We start from the raw sequence: 13,953 nt of genomic DNA on the forward strand, positions 1-13,953 counted from the left end.
AACGTCAGCATGATCAGATTCAGCCCACGGAAAATGCACGCTCCTTGGGAGGGTCTTTGATAATTGCCAGAAGCGAAAAGGAGCCCTGGGACCAGTCAGTTTCAGAACTGACGCTCAAGAGACACATGGCTGCGGCAGGGTCAGGCCTGGACGCTCCCGTGGGACAGAGGAGCCGAGGCAGGCATCTGCGGACAGGCGCGTGGCCGCAGCCCGGAGAAGCCGCCTGGCTTGGCCTCCGGTGCCCTCCTTGGAGCACTGAGTGCGCCTCCCGTGAGATGAAGAGAGAGGGAGAAAGGATGCCACGGGCACAGCGTCTTTCTCACTTTCTAATTCCCCCAAGTGGCCAGGCTGGCACAAAATTAGGGTAAATCAGGATATACTTTGGAATTGAGGGTCAGCTGCTGGTGCCAGAGAGCTTTGGGTTTCCACCTGAAAAGCTTTCTTCAAAACCGCTAAAACGTGGCTAAAACGATCTTAAATGATAACCTGCTTCCAAGAGAGGCCTCCCCCGTCCAGGACCCCGGCCCAGTGGCACCGCAGGGGCTCCAGGCCCCTTTCACTTGGGCTGTGGACCGAGGCCTGGAGTTGCGCGAGACAGCAGCGCCGGAAATCACGAAAACCTGGGATCAGCCTGGCTCCTCCTCATTCAAGCTGCACGACCGTCCCACAGCTTCCGCAAGAGAGGTGTTGCAGGAGGACCTGCTCAGGGCCGCGGGGGTGAAGCGGGGCGCAGCAGGCAGGGAAAGGCCACCTCAGCAGGTGGGGAGAGCACTGGGGGCCGCAGCCTGGAGCTCATGGCCACAGCCGGGGGATGCTGGACCGGCACGCCGAGGCGGAGACTTCACGCCTTCCCAACAAGTGCCACTCTGCACGTCCGACTTCCGCTTTTACGGTCGCCGCGCGGTCACCTTTCCTTTCCCTGTCCCGTTTACCACAAATAGGGCAGCCCTGTGGGCAGACCCCGGACGAGACGCCGAGACGCAGCCCAGGCCCCGCTTCCCAGAGCCTCCCAGCCGCTCAGGGAAACTCGAAGCTCAGAGCGCAGACCCGCACGGCGCCCACTACACCCACAGTAACCACGGCCGGCCCGGCTGGGATGCTCTGTGTTCGGGGCAAGGCACTTTGGCACGTGCCACAGCCGAACCTCAGGAGGCCCCAAGGGTGCAGGTGCTGCTGTGTCGCCCCAACGCGGAGGGGAGTCTGGGTCACAGGTCAGGTAACGCGTCGAAGGGCCCATCGCTGAGGCCTGATGGAGCCTAAACGTGAGCCCAGAACCTCTGGCTCTGGGATGGATTCTCTTAGTACCTTGCTGTAGCCCCCCCGTACCCATCCACACCCGGGGCCCTGAAGGGTGCAGCACACAGAGGGGCAGTCGAGAGACTGGAGGGGGGTCCTGGCTCTTCTGCTTTGCCCGGGAAACCTGAACAGCTTACGTGTCTGCTCTGAGCCTTCGCGCCTTCGTCCAAGACACGAGCACGATCATCGGGCCAAACTCGAACCTCGGCAGGATCCAGGACCCTATAAAATCCTGCAGCGTCCTCTGACGCCGCGGTTTCAAGTCCAGAGTGAGGGAACCAGGTTTCGCTGGAGGCTCTGCGGCCCCGAGAGGTCGTTTAGCCTCTTGAAGCCTTAGCTGCATCCTCCCTACAACAGCGAGAATAAAATACACGCGAGGAGACAGAAGGAAGAGAGCAGGCATGAAAGAGGTCGGCGCAGCTCCCAGCAACCGTGCGGCACACGTTAGCTCGTCCGTTAGACACAAGGGCTTCGCGATTTGCAAAGGTGGACAATGCTGCTACTGTAAAGAGGCCTGTCTTTGGCTCTAAGGCAAACCAAGTCCCAAGAGTCCGCCTGAGGAGGGGAGACGTGGGTGACGTCACGGTCTTGGCATGCTCCGGGCTTTTGACAGTACTCTGCTCGAAGAGTTCCCGTTGTGGTGCAGCGGAAGTGAATCTGACTAGAGTCCATGAGGATGCAGGTTCGATCCCTGGCCTTGCTCAGTGGGTTAGGGATCCCATGATGCCCTCAGCTGCAGTATAGGCTGCAGATGTGGCTCGGATCCCGAACTGCTGTGGCTGTGGCCTAGGCTGTAGGCCATCAGCTAGGCTGTAGACCCCTAGCCTGGGACCTTCCATATGCCTCGGGTGCAGCCCTGAAAAGCAAACAAAGAGGACTCTGCTCCAGAATTTTTGCAACGCCATGTGATCTCAGACCAGCAGCATCGATCTTAGCTGGGAACTTGTCAGCAATGCAGAATCTCAGGCCCACCCCCCACCTCCCGAGGCAGAATCTGCGTTTGGACAGGGTCCTCTGGTAATTCCTACATGCGCTCAAGTTTGAGGCACGCTGGTGTGGCACAGAAGGAGCGACACCAAGACTCTGGGGCCTGGGTGGGAAGGGTTAATGTTTAGTGTGGCTCCCACTGAGCCACCGGAAACAGAAGGTTCCAGAGATTGAAGAGTATGGAATGATGGGACAGGAAGGCTTCCTTCCTGCCCTGTGTCCTGGACGGCCGGCTTCCTGCCTGGGACCTGCGCTGACCCCGAGCTGCAGGGAGGCAGGCCCAGGCCCGCAAGGCAGAGGGCAGGCCGGGACAAAGGGAGGGCGAGGGCCTCTGCTGGGCCACCTGGGAGGTTCGGTGCTCAGGCCAAGGGCAGTGAGGCCTGGGGCCGAGTGGGGAGGCCGGAAAATCGTCACAGTAACCGAGCAGGGCTCTCCCCAGGGAGGCTGACGGCCGGCCCTGGACAACTGGGCCACGGCCTCTGAGGGCTCCTTGCAGCCCCGGGTCCCGGAGAGCAGGGCAGGTCCCGATCCTGGACTCGGCGCCGTGACCGTGCTCCCCGGGTCTCCTCCTCAGCGCTCGAGCAGCTGCTCCCCGAGCTCACGGGGCTGCTCAGCCTCCTGGACCACGAGCACCTCAGCGACACCACCCTGGAGAAGAAGACGGCGGTGGCCTCCATCCTGCAGAGCCTGCAGCCCCTCCCAGGTCAGCCCCCGGGGCTCTGCCCTGAGCTCCCCAAGAGCCCTCAGAACCCCCAGGCCCACTGGCAGAGGAAGCCCGAACCGCCCCGGTTGCCCACTGCCTGCACGGCCCCACCGGCATCAGCCCCTCTCCCTGCGGCCCTGGCTCCAGCCCCGGCCCTCCGCACACTCCCATGGACTACACACATGCCACACACGCTCACATCCACGCCGCCACACTCACGCACACGGCGTGCTCCCACAGCATACACGACAGCCCCCCCCCCCACAGACACGTACAACATTCTAACATGCGCGAACACATCACACACGCCTTGTCTTTTTTTTTCGTCTTTTTAGGGCCAAACCCACAGCACATGGAGGTTCCCCAGCTAGGGGTCGAATTGAAGCTACAGCCACCAGCCACAGCCACAGCCACGCCAGACCTGAGCCACATCTGCGACCTACACCACAGCTCACGGCATCGCCGGATCCTTAACCCACTGAGCAAGGCCAGGGATCGAACCCGCAACCTCATGGTTCCCAGTCGGATTCGTTTCCACTGCGCCACGACGGGAACTCCACACACGGCTCATCTTCATGAGGCATCCGCCTGCCCTCCGGCTCTGGGTGCCCCTCCCGCGACTCCCCCAGCCCCGCTCGCTGTGCGCTCAGCAGCAAGGCCTCCTCTTCCGCCCCGGCCCTTCCTCCAACCCTGGCTCGGCCCATGAGATGATCTGGGTACATCGAGAACTCAGGAAACCAGTAAGGTGCTCCGGACTCCTCAGGGCTGGAGGGGTGGAAAGTCACCCCTGGGGAACACGGAACCCCGCCTCCCAGCAGCAAGGAGGTCAGTGTCGTCCGTGTCTCCCAGGACGGCGGAGACTGAAAGGGTGGCAGGTGGCCGACTGCCCGGCATCTCCCCGGAGCAGCCCTCTGCTCTGTCCTCCATCCTGGGCTCTGGGCTTGCTTTCACTCGGAGAAGGCAATCCTCAGGACCGGTGCAGAGAGGAAAACGAGGCTGGAAAGCCAGGACGTGATTCAGGCTGTGCGCCTGCCGCGCAGTGCTCGGCCCTGGGCAGGACAGAAGCCAAGCAGGCGGGTGGGCGGCCTCCACGGGGTCAGCAGCTGCCCCAGGCCGCTCCCTGCTCACGGCCAGCCGCTGTCCTCCTCTCTCCCAGCCAAGGAAGTCTCCTACCTGTACCTGAACACGGCGGACCTGCACTGCGGGCCCAGCTTCGTGGAGTCCCTCTTCGAGGAATTCGGTAAGCGGCCCTCCTCGCCCCCCCCCCCCCCCCGCTGGACGCTGGCGTGGCCCCCGTGCCTGTCCCCCACCCCAGCCTCTGGAGGGGCCCCCGGATGGAGCATCTGCGCCTGCTTCTAACGTTACGACCTTGTGACCCTCTGGGAAGGTCCCTCAGCATCTCTGGGCCCCGCCGTGTCTGAAGGTCTAATCAAAATCCATACCCTTAGGGGGCATCAGCCCGGGGCCTGGAGGGCAGGTAGGGATGCGCAGGCAGGCCAAAGAAGGCCTGCGTTGGGGCGCTGCCTTGTCTGCAGCCCACATCCGCCTTCACAGCTGCCCGCTCCCTGGGTGGAGCTGCCCCAGCTCAGCAGAAACGGAGCCGTGAGGGCCTAGCCGAGGTGTCCTGGGTGTGGGAGCCGCGTGCGGGCTGTGCCATCCCTCACCTCTAGCCGAGAGAAGGCGGCGCTGGTCAGCACGGGGAGCGCGCCTCGGGCCCCGCGGACTCGGGCAAGACCCTGCGCCATCCAGAGAGAGGCTTCAGCATGTCCTGTGCACCCCGGCAGATACCACCCCCCCCATCCTCTCGGTCGCCCCGGGGGAGGGAGGGAGGAGCCACCTGCTCAGGGACCCTGGAGGCGGAGGTGGAGCCTGCTGAGCCCTTCTCCGCCCTGCCGTGTCCACCTCCACTTTCCCGGCCCCAATGGCCTGACTGTCCACAGACTGTGACCTGGGTGACCTTCGAGATGCGCCGGAGGACGACGGGCAGCCCGGCAAAGGCGCCAGCCCCCAGCCGGCCAGGAGCCCATCTCTGAGACATGTGAGTTCCCATCTCTCAGGCCCTCTGCTGCTCTGGTCGGGCTGAGCTTAGCTCTCCCCGCAACACGGGGGCCCTCCTGGCCATACAGGACCTGCTGTCCCCACAGTGAGGTGATTAAAGGCAGAAACAGCGGGATGGGAGCATTTCAGTGGCTCGGGGGGAGCTCACCGTCCCTGCCAAGCAGGGGCGCCAGGGTGGACCGACGTGTCTCTTCAGGCCCGAAGGACGTCCCCACCCTGACCTCAGGTCACAGGGACCCAGGTGGAGTGACAGGGAGAGCTGGGATCACAAGCTGGGGGCCTCTGCCCTCCCCGTCTGCTGCAGGGCCTGAGCCAGACCACCCGACACCTCTCTCTAAAGTTTGGCTCAAGTGCAGCTCCCTTACAAGGTGGTGACCTCGCTGCTGTGGCACAGAGGCCACCTCACATCTCCGAGCCGGAGCTGTTCACCTATAGGTCTCCCGGCCTCTGGGGCCAGGGAATTGGGCCGGGGGCTCCCGTGACATCTGACATGGTCTGGCGACTATAAGATTCACTGCCATCATCACCCACACCGCTGAGCCCTCTCAGGTCCTTGCACATTCCGAGACGGCACCCTGCGCTCCAGGAGCGCCTGCCTCCCCCTCCCCAGCCCGCTCCCTGTCTCTCTGCCTGCTCGGCTCTGCCCTCCTGGCCAGCTGGGTCTCACGCGCCGCCTCTGCCCCCTTCAGGCCGCCGACCCGCCTCCACCGCTGCCCAGCAGGCCTCCGCCTGAGGAGTTCTACGAGGAGGCCCTTCCCCTGGGCCCCGGCAAGGCCCCTGAGTACGTCAGCTCCCACGGTACGTTCTCGTCTCCGGGGCCGGCGCGGTGGGGAAGCTCCCGCGTGTGCGGGGACTGGGGCGCCCGGGCTGGCGCCATCCAGCCACATCCACCTCCTGAGGAGCTGCAGGAACACCCGGCCTCTCCGGCGGCAGCCAGGGTGGGCCCGCGGGCATGGCCCAGGGGTCGGGGCTTGGGTTCTGCTCCCAGTTCTGGGCAGCCTTGGACCGCCCTCTTCCCCTCTCTGGGCTTCTAGTCCCCTGCCTTCGAGTAAGACGAAGGGCTCGATACGCACACGCCAATGCGCGAGGAGGGAGGGTCACGGAGGAGCGCCCGGGCTGGGGCGCAGGATCTCAGCCTTTCATGCAGGAAGCTGTGCCACAGGTTGGGTGGGCAGCAGGTGCAGCGGAGGCTGCAGAGGATGTGTGTGGCTGCCATGCTGTCACCCTGTACTGTCCCACCACCAAAAAAGATGCAAGATAGGTCTGTCTGTGCCCATCAGAAATGACCCCAAGATAGATGCTGGGAAAACATCAAACAGAATACTGCACGCAGCACGATTCCATTTGTTTTCAATGCGGTGCCCACACACACATGCATTTTAAGGGTTTTTCTAGGGTAGACAAGACACACTTGGCAGTATTTCCTACAGGAAATGGACAGAAGTCGAGGCGGAAGGGAGCAGACTTCCCGTCCAGCCTCTGGCACTGACTGCTTTTCAGCAAGTGGTCATGAGATACGCACAACATACAGCAGACCGCTCCGGCCACTTAAAATGTCCAGCCATCAGCGCATCCAGAGCTGTGCGGCCGTCACCCCGCCAGTTCTCACGTGCTCACCATTCCAGAAGAGGCCCCGTCCCGTCAGGAGCCACTCCCCCTCTCCTCTCACCCATCTTTCTGCCGCTCTGCATCGGCCTCATCTAGGTATTTCCTATAAACAGAACCCACGGTACGCAGGCTCTACGTCTGCGTTATTCACTCCGCATGAGTTTCCGAGGCCCGTCTCTGCTGCTGCAGGTGTCACGGGACCGCTTTCCTGGCTGTGGATAAACAATATTCCATGGTGTGGACACCCCACAAATGGCTTGTCATCTGTCAGGTTGTGTCCGCCTTTGGGAGACGATGGGATATTATTTCAGTGATGAGATGGAGGGCGGAACCCTCTTCTGCCTTGAGAGTCTTGGGGTCTGCGTCGCGGCCAGCAGCCGTTTCTGTGAAGCAGGTGAATTTATTTTACCCACTGGAGGACGAGGAAAAAGAAGGGGACGGAAATACTGCTGGGCCCCTCAGCTGGGTGAGGCTCCCCTCCGCTCCCCGGAGAACTCAGGACAGAGAAGCTGCCCCCCGCCCCCTGAGGAGCCGGGGTCCTGGGGCCGGAGTGAAGGGAGAGCCTCAGGAAAGGCCCGGAACCTTGGGCAGGAGAGGGCGCCAAGCCCGGCAGGCAGCATCCTGCCTCCTGTACACGGGGTCCACCTACCAGGGTCCGAGGTCTTTGCTCCCCCCCCACTTTGCTGGCCTTGAGGCCCCCTGCCTCCCAGGGACACCGCCACCTCTGAGGCCTCGGGGGAGGGCCTGCTGGGAAGGGCAGGCAGCACCGGGTGTCCCAGGCGCTGACGGCCTGAGCGCTGCTGTCCTCAGGACCCAGGTGGGAGGGCGAGCGGGCTGGACTGGGTGGGGAAGGCTTCCTGGAGGCGGTGTGCTTATCCCCCGAGCTGGCACCTCAGCTGTGACCAGGCTCTAGCACTCGCCAACAGCGCGGCCTCGGGCTCTTCGTCTGTCAAGAGGGTCTGATACCTTCCTCTCTGCACCGTGGGGATCCAGCAGGTACCGCTGACGAAGCTACTGGTAACTGCCTGGTACACTCTGTGTGCCAGGCGCTGCACTGAGAGCTCTTATGCGTTCCATCACCATTTCAAGGAGGGAAGCGTTCATGTCCCTTTAGAGGTGAAGAATCTGCAATGTCGAGAAACCGCTTTCCTCCCAAGGTCCCTCAGTAAATGATGGAGACACATTTGAACTCAAATCTGATCAACCCCAGAGCACGTGCCCTTGACCCAGTGAACTTCAGCGCTGCTCTCGAGACCATCCGCCAAAATCTCTTTCCTTGTATTGTTTAAAAAGAATGTTAAAAAAACTTCATTTAAAACAACACCTGCGTCCTTAGAGATCAGTATGTTTTCTGTTTTAGAAGTCGCCTGGTAAGAAGTTGTCTTTCTGAGCACAGGTCCCTCAGCTTGGCCCACGCCAATGAATCAAGCCCCTGCGGGGACACGGCAAAGGCAGTGCGGGGACCAGAAGCTCCGACGAGACAGAGGGCCGCTCACCAGTGCTCTGGGATCGGAGAAGGGCTGGGCTCTCTGCCCAGGAAGGCCAGGGGAGAGAGCCTTGAGCCAGGCCTTGAAGGAGGCGTAGGAGTTCTCTAGCGGATGCTGACAGGGCAGGGGCGTAGCATCAACGCAGGGGAGCCAGGCCCCAGCAGGGCAGCCTCCTGGTGACAGGAGCACGGGCAGGTGCGGGCGTGAAGCCGGGCAGACGGGATGCAGAGGAGGCCAGGGCGTGACAGGGAGCGCCACTCTCTGTCCCGAGGAGGGCGCGCTGCCCAAGGCCTCCCTCCCCCGCCCTGGCCCCCGCAGGCGGCCCGCATCCGCCCACAAGCTGCTCTTTCTGCCGACCCCGCAGACGGCTGCAGCCCGGCGCAGTCAATCGTGGACGGCTACTACGAGGACGCGGACAGCAGCTACCCGGCCACCAGCGTGAACGGGGAGCTGAAGAACTCTTGTAAGTGCCGGGTGGGCCTGCGGGCGGGTTCCAGCCGCGCAGAGAGAAAGGCCTTGACCTGGCTTCGGCGAGCCTCGGCGCCTCACCCCCCTGGGGTCACCCGGAGGCCCCGGCAGCCCTGCTCTCAGTGATCCCGGGGGGTCAGCGGGCAGCCTGAGCCCTTGCCCTGCCACCTGGTGACCGAGCTTGAGCGAGCCATGTATTCTCCTGGGGCTTCCAGATGCTCCGCATAAAACGGGGGCTTGCTGGGTGAAAGTGGCCTGGGACAAGGGATGCAGCGCTGATGGGTAGTGACAACAGCTGATTTTACTGAGTCCTCGGTGAGGCCAGACACTCAGGCAGACACTGCGATCACCGCTCCTCACGCCCGCCCAGGGCGGTGGCATCATGATTTCTCAGGACCGCTTTACTGATGCAGAAACGGGAGCAACTGAGACCAGAAAGCAGGCGGCACGTCTAGAGGGCACGGGGGCCCACGTGAGGGCGCAGTCATTACCAGGCTACACCCCACACCCGCCCCTCACAGCGCCAGGGCCCCGGAGCAGGGACGCCTGCCAGGGGGTGAGACGGTGCCCCCAGGCGATGGCGCAGGGACAGGTCCTTTCCCCCCGCTTTCTGCAGACAATGACTCTGACGCCATGAGCAGCTCCTACGAGTCCTACGACGAGGAGGAGGAGGAGGGCAAAGGGCCGCGGCCCACACACCAGTGGCCCTCGGAGGAGGCCTCCATGCACCTGGTCAGGGACTGCAGGATGTGTGCCTTCCTGCTGCGGAAAAAGCGCTTCGGGCAGTGGGCCAAGCAGCTGACCGTCCTCAAGGAGGACCAGCTCCTGGTGAGTGGCCGCAGACGAGGGCCGCTCGGCCTCACGCGGACGGGCGCGTGTGGGCACGGGCGTCTGTGCGTCTGTGCCCGCGCAGGCGTGTGTGTGTCTGTGCGCGTGTGGGCACGTGCATCTGTGCGCGTGCAGGCGCGTCTGCCTCGGCTCCCCTGGGCTTGCTTTGTGCGGAGACTGAAAGCCTAGTGCGTCTGAGATCAGGGCTCTTCTGACCCGAGCAGAATCCAACAACAAAGCAAAACTGAAAGACCTGATAAAAACTTCACCAATTTTGTGTTTTGCCAGAGATGAATTTTTTTATCACTTTAAAATAATGTTTAGCATTTTTTATCGTTTTTTCATTACGCAAGTAAATGGATTTATTCATAAAACTACAAGAAAATGAAATGAAAAATGACTTTTAAAAAACCCACCTGTAAACCCACTGAGCAAAAGCTAACCAACCACTGATAGGTTTTAATGTACAACCTCGATTCTCTGGCTTTTCTAAAACTGAGCCCATGCATTACTCGCCACCATGTAACTTGCTTTTGTAAAACTTTTTTTAAAATTTGCCATTTTTCATCACAGTCATTTTGTAAAGGAAAATGTACCTTGAATTCCAGAGTAGAAGGATGGATATAATTTCAGGAAAACTAGCTTAGCTCTTTGCCTAGATTAGTCTTACCCAACATCTGAAGCACGTTTCCTCCCCTGGACAGTGAAAAGCCCCCAGCCCATCCCAGGCCAAAACCAGGCCAGGAGCCCTGACGTACGTGCGTCCACACCCTACGCTTCTGGCTTTTTTCGGGACTTACTGCCCTGGCGAGGACTGCAGTACCATGTCAATACAAGGCGGACAGCGGGCGTCCCTGTGCCAGTCCAGGTCTCGAACACAAAGTTCAGTAACTGCCCGTCGAGGCTGACGTCGGCTGTGGGCTTGGCCAGGGGTCTCTTACTAGCACCTTAAGGAAGTTCCACCTGGTCCTTGTTTATTGAGAGTTTATGTTACAAATGGGTGTAGAAGTTTCGCAAGCTTTTTCCTGCTTCTATTGAGGCATGTGGTTTTCCCCTTTGTCTGTGAACATGATGAAGTAATTCGAAGGCTAATTTTTGAATGAGAACCCACTCTTGCCCTCCTGAGACAGCCCCACTTGCTCTCGATGCAGTACGCTTGCTGCACCGCGTCTGGATCCCCACGCTAACGCTGTGCTCCGGGCTTTCACCGCGAGGCCATCATTTTCCTTCTGTGTAATGTCACTGTCGGGTTCCGGGAGCAAGTGAATGCCAGCCTCATCCCAGGAACTGGGAAGGAAGAATCGTTACTGACAAACTATCGACTTCCCAAGCCCAACCCGCCCTCTCTGCTAGACTTCTCTCTCGCACATTCCTGCCATGTGGCCCGTGAATAGCAAGGGGCTGGCTTGCTCCCAAGACAGTCTGTTTCTTCCCGGAGTCTTCAGGCTGGAGTGGCCTTCCTAGTATTGTGCTAAAAGCTGCCTCTTCCTGAGTAGGTACTTGTGACCCGTGGGGCCCCGTGGTCACCCTCGAGATCGGCGGATGCCAGTCCACGGATGCCCCCCCAGACTTCTCTGCAGCCCGCAGCCACAGCCCTGCCTGCGGGCAGAGCCCCCCCGTCGGGGTGGGTGGTGGAGGTCTCCGTGGGGCAGGCAGAGCTTCCCTGCGTCTCCCTCCGCCCCCCACTGCGGGAGGCTCTAACCCCCCACTTCCCGGGCAGTGCTACAAAAGTTCCAAGGACCGGCAGCCACATCTGAGGCTGGCGCTGGACGGCTGCACCGTCATCTACGTGCCCAAGGACGGCCGGCACAAGAGGCATGAGCTGCGCTTCTCCCAGGGGGCCACCGAAGTGCTGGTGCTGGCACTGCAGAGCCGGGAGCAGGCCGAGGAGTGGCTGAAGGTACAGGGCGCTGTATGCTTCCCCCGCCTTCTCCCTTCCTCTCTTCCACGGCCCGGCCCTCAGAGAGGTGGGCTCCTGTCCCTGGAAGAGCAGGCCTGGCCCGGGCGGGGGGGGGGGGTGTCAGTGCCCTGCACACGGCTAGGGCTTTATGGGGAAATGGACCTCGGACCTCCCCAGGAGACAGACCTCAGGCTTGAGGCCTGGGTTCCTCCGAGTTATCTGAATCCCCTGCCATGCCTGCTACGGTTTTACTCGCTGGCACACACATCTCCTGGCATGAGAGCTGAATACCCTCAAAGGAAACTGATTTTATCATCAGACAAGCTAATCCTTTTTTTTCCTTTCAAGAAAGGAGAAATTTTCCCTTGTCGTAGGTGAAATAGGCATACTTACCATGTCCGGCTATGAGCCCGCCTCATATAAAACAGAGTCACCGAGTGCACACCCTGCGACATGTGTCACGTGAAGAGCTTTAGTACATGGCCTCGTTTGTTCCTCACGGTGGGATCAACACTGTTCCCATTTTACAGATGAGGAGACCGAGGCAGAGAGGGCCTGTGACTCGCTCAAGGTCACCGACCAAGCGGGTGGGTCAGAATTCGAAGCGAACAAGGAAACCTACTGCAGGGGCCACAGCCGGGGTGGCAGGGTGCAGATGAGAGAAGACCTGGGCAGCCGCAGAGCGGAGCTCAGGTCCCAGACCTACGCAGCCTTACTGACCATGTGACCTTCCGCCAACAAGGCCGCCTCCCTGTGCAGTTTCTTCCCTGAGGCCTCAGGAGAGGCCCTGACAAAGGGCTGGTCAGGCAGTCACTGGCTGCGGAGCAGCAATGGGGAAGCCCTCAGGCCCAGGCCCTCAGGGCAGCTCCCTCTGTGCCTCTGGAACAAAGAACCCCTCTCTCCCTCCCATCCTCCCTTCCTGCCGGTGATAACCCGGCTGCCCTGCGGTGTTTACTATTTCCATTACTGCCTTTGTCTCGGGAGGGAAGGAAACCTGCCTGCTGGGGGGGGGGGGGGGGTCTGTCCTCAGGGGACTAGGTGGGTCAGAAGAAGAAATCCTACCCCTGGAGCCAAGGGGCCTGCCTCGAAGCCCGGTCCCGGGGGGGCCATGAGCCCCGAGGACAGAGCAGAGAGCCCCAGCTCCACCCTCATCCGGTAATTTGGGCACCGGAGTACCCCTGCCCCACCAGGCTGCTGGGGGGCGCACCGCGGGATTACCCAGACAAAGCCACCCAACAGTGAGCAGCAAGTGGTGTGTTGTTATTTCGGGACCTGGATGTGTGTGCTGAGTGGCCTTGATGCGTGCCCTGGGGCTCAGTCTCCATCCCTGTGAAATGGAGGGAATGACCCTGGCTGCCCTGGAGGGTCTGACACACCTGGGCACAGCAGCCAGACCCCTCACAAGCATCACACCGCTAAGGAGGTGCACAGAGGACCAGTGGAGCCCGTGTTGCAGATGGGGAGACGGAGGCCCCGGAGCACAGAAATGGCTTCCCCAGCAGGAGGAACGGTGCCAAGTCTAGAAGCCAAGCCTCTGGGCTCCCCGCCCCTCATCTTTTTAATTCAAGGGACAGACCAGGAGAAAGTCCGTTCAGATCCTGCTGTGCCCCACACATGCAACACAGGGCGCATCAACCCACCTCTGCCATCCAGTGATACCAACTGCTCGGCTCCCCGGCCCTGACCACAAAGACCCCACTCCTGCTTTGGCGTCCGCAGCATCCCTGCCCACCGGCTCAGAGACGTGTGTCTTTCCACAGGTCATCCGAGAGGTCAGCAAGCCTGCTGGGGGCGCTGAGGGGGCGGATGTGCCCAGATCCCCTGTCCTCCTGTGCAAGCTGGACCTGGACAAGGTACCCGTCTTCCCAAGGTCCCCCCGGGCCAGGCAGCGGGGGCTCAGCACAGGCTCTGCCCCCGGGGACTCTGAGGCTGGTGGTAAAGCCAGGCACTGACCATGATGTCATGAAGCCATGAGACTGGCCCAACAGTAGGCACTCAGTAAATGCCTACTGGATTCATAAACGCATGAAGGAATGAATGCCCACGTCCAGGGCGCGGTACAAGCCAGAGGCGGAGTGACGACCCGCCAGGACAGTAAGAGGTCACGTGCGAACCGAGCCGTGACAGCTCAGTTGGAATGCGTCCGGCAGGGAAGGAGAGGGCCCCATGGGACACGAGCCAAGTGCTACTTCGCAGTCGCTCAGGCCACTGGCAGGTTCGTGCCAGTGCCTGTCCTTTGTCAGGGGCTGTGACCGAGCTGGGGACTCGGCCCCAAATCCAGGGGAGGGCCCAGGCCCACATACACGGTCTCGGGCGGCATCAGGAAGGCTGGCCTTAAAGATACACAGCGTGGCCGGCACTGTTCTAAATGCTTCGCGTGCTCAACCTAACGTAACTTCTGTGGCTCTGATGAACCGCATTTTCAGGAGAGGAAGCCAGGGCACAGAGAGGTCTGCCCAAAGTCGCCCCATTGCTGAGAAGCGGAGCTAGCTGGTTTACACGCATTCAGCCTGACTCCTGGTGACCTGGCCACCCTGCCTTCACAGGGAACTTCCTGAGCGCCCCTGGACCAGCAGTTAGTGGGCATTGATCTGCCCTGTGACGTGTACAGCGCCCCC

At 61.2% G+C, this 13,953-nt stretch overlaps 1 protein-coding gene and 1 long non-coding RNA gene across 5 annotated transcripts in view; one reads left to right on the forward strand and one right to left on the reverse strand.

Annotated features, from left to right (window-relative positions):
• The window catches only part of LOC125126510 (uncharacterized), a 121,983-nt gene that overhangs the window by 78,341 nt on the left and 29,689 nt on the right, over window positions 1–13,953 (reverse strand). The window lies entirely within an intron of this gene.
• AFAP1L1 (actin filament associated protein 1 like 1) overlaps window positions 1–13,953 on the forward strand; it is a 64,204-nt gene that overhangs the window by 24,016 nt on the left and 26,235 nt on the right. For 3 of the 4 annotated variants that reach the window (XM_047779003.1, XM_047779002.1, XM_047779000.1), the window contains exons 2-9: window positions 2,858–2,986; window positions 4,143–4,226; window positions 4,927–5,024; window positions 5,734–5,842; window positions 8,504–8,602; window positions 9,224–9,435; window positions 11,156–11,335; window positions 13,096–13,188. In XM_047779003.1, coding sequence (XP_047634959.1) covers window positions 2,858–2,986; window positions 4,143–4,226; window positions 4,927–5,024; window positions 5,734–5,842; window positions 8,504–8,602; window positions 9,224–9,435; window positions 11,156–11,335; window positions 13,096–13,188 — 1,004 coding nt within the window. Of the gene's footprint in view, window positions 1–2,857; window positions 2,987–3,542; window positions 3,812–4,142; window positions 4,227–4,926; window positions 5,025–5,733; window positions 5,843–8,503; window positions 8,603–9,223; window positions 9,436–11,155; window positions 11,336–13,095; window positions 13,189–13,953 lie in introns of those variants that run through there. The other variant, XM_047779001.1, reaches the window with a different exon arrangement.

This window comes from Phacochoerus africanus, chromosome 4, assembly GCF_016906955.1.
Source record: "Phacochoerus africanus isolate WHEZ1 chromosome 4, ROS_Pafr_v1, whole genome shotgun sequence".
Lineage (NCBI taxonomy): Eukaryota > Metazoa > Chordata > Mammalia > Artiodactyla > Suidae > Phacochoerus > Phacochoerus africanus.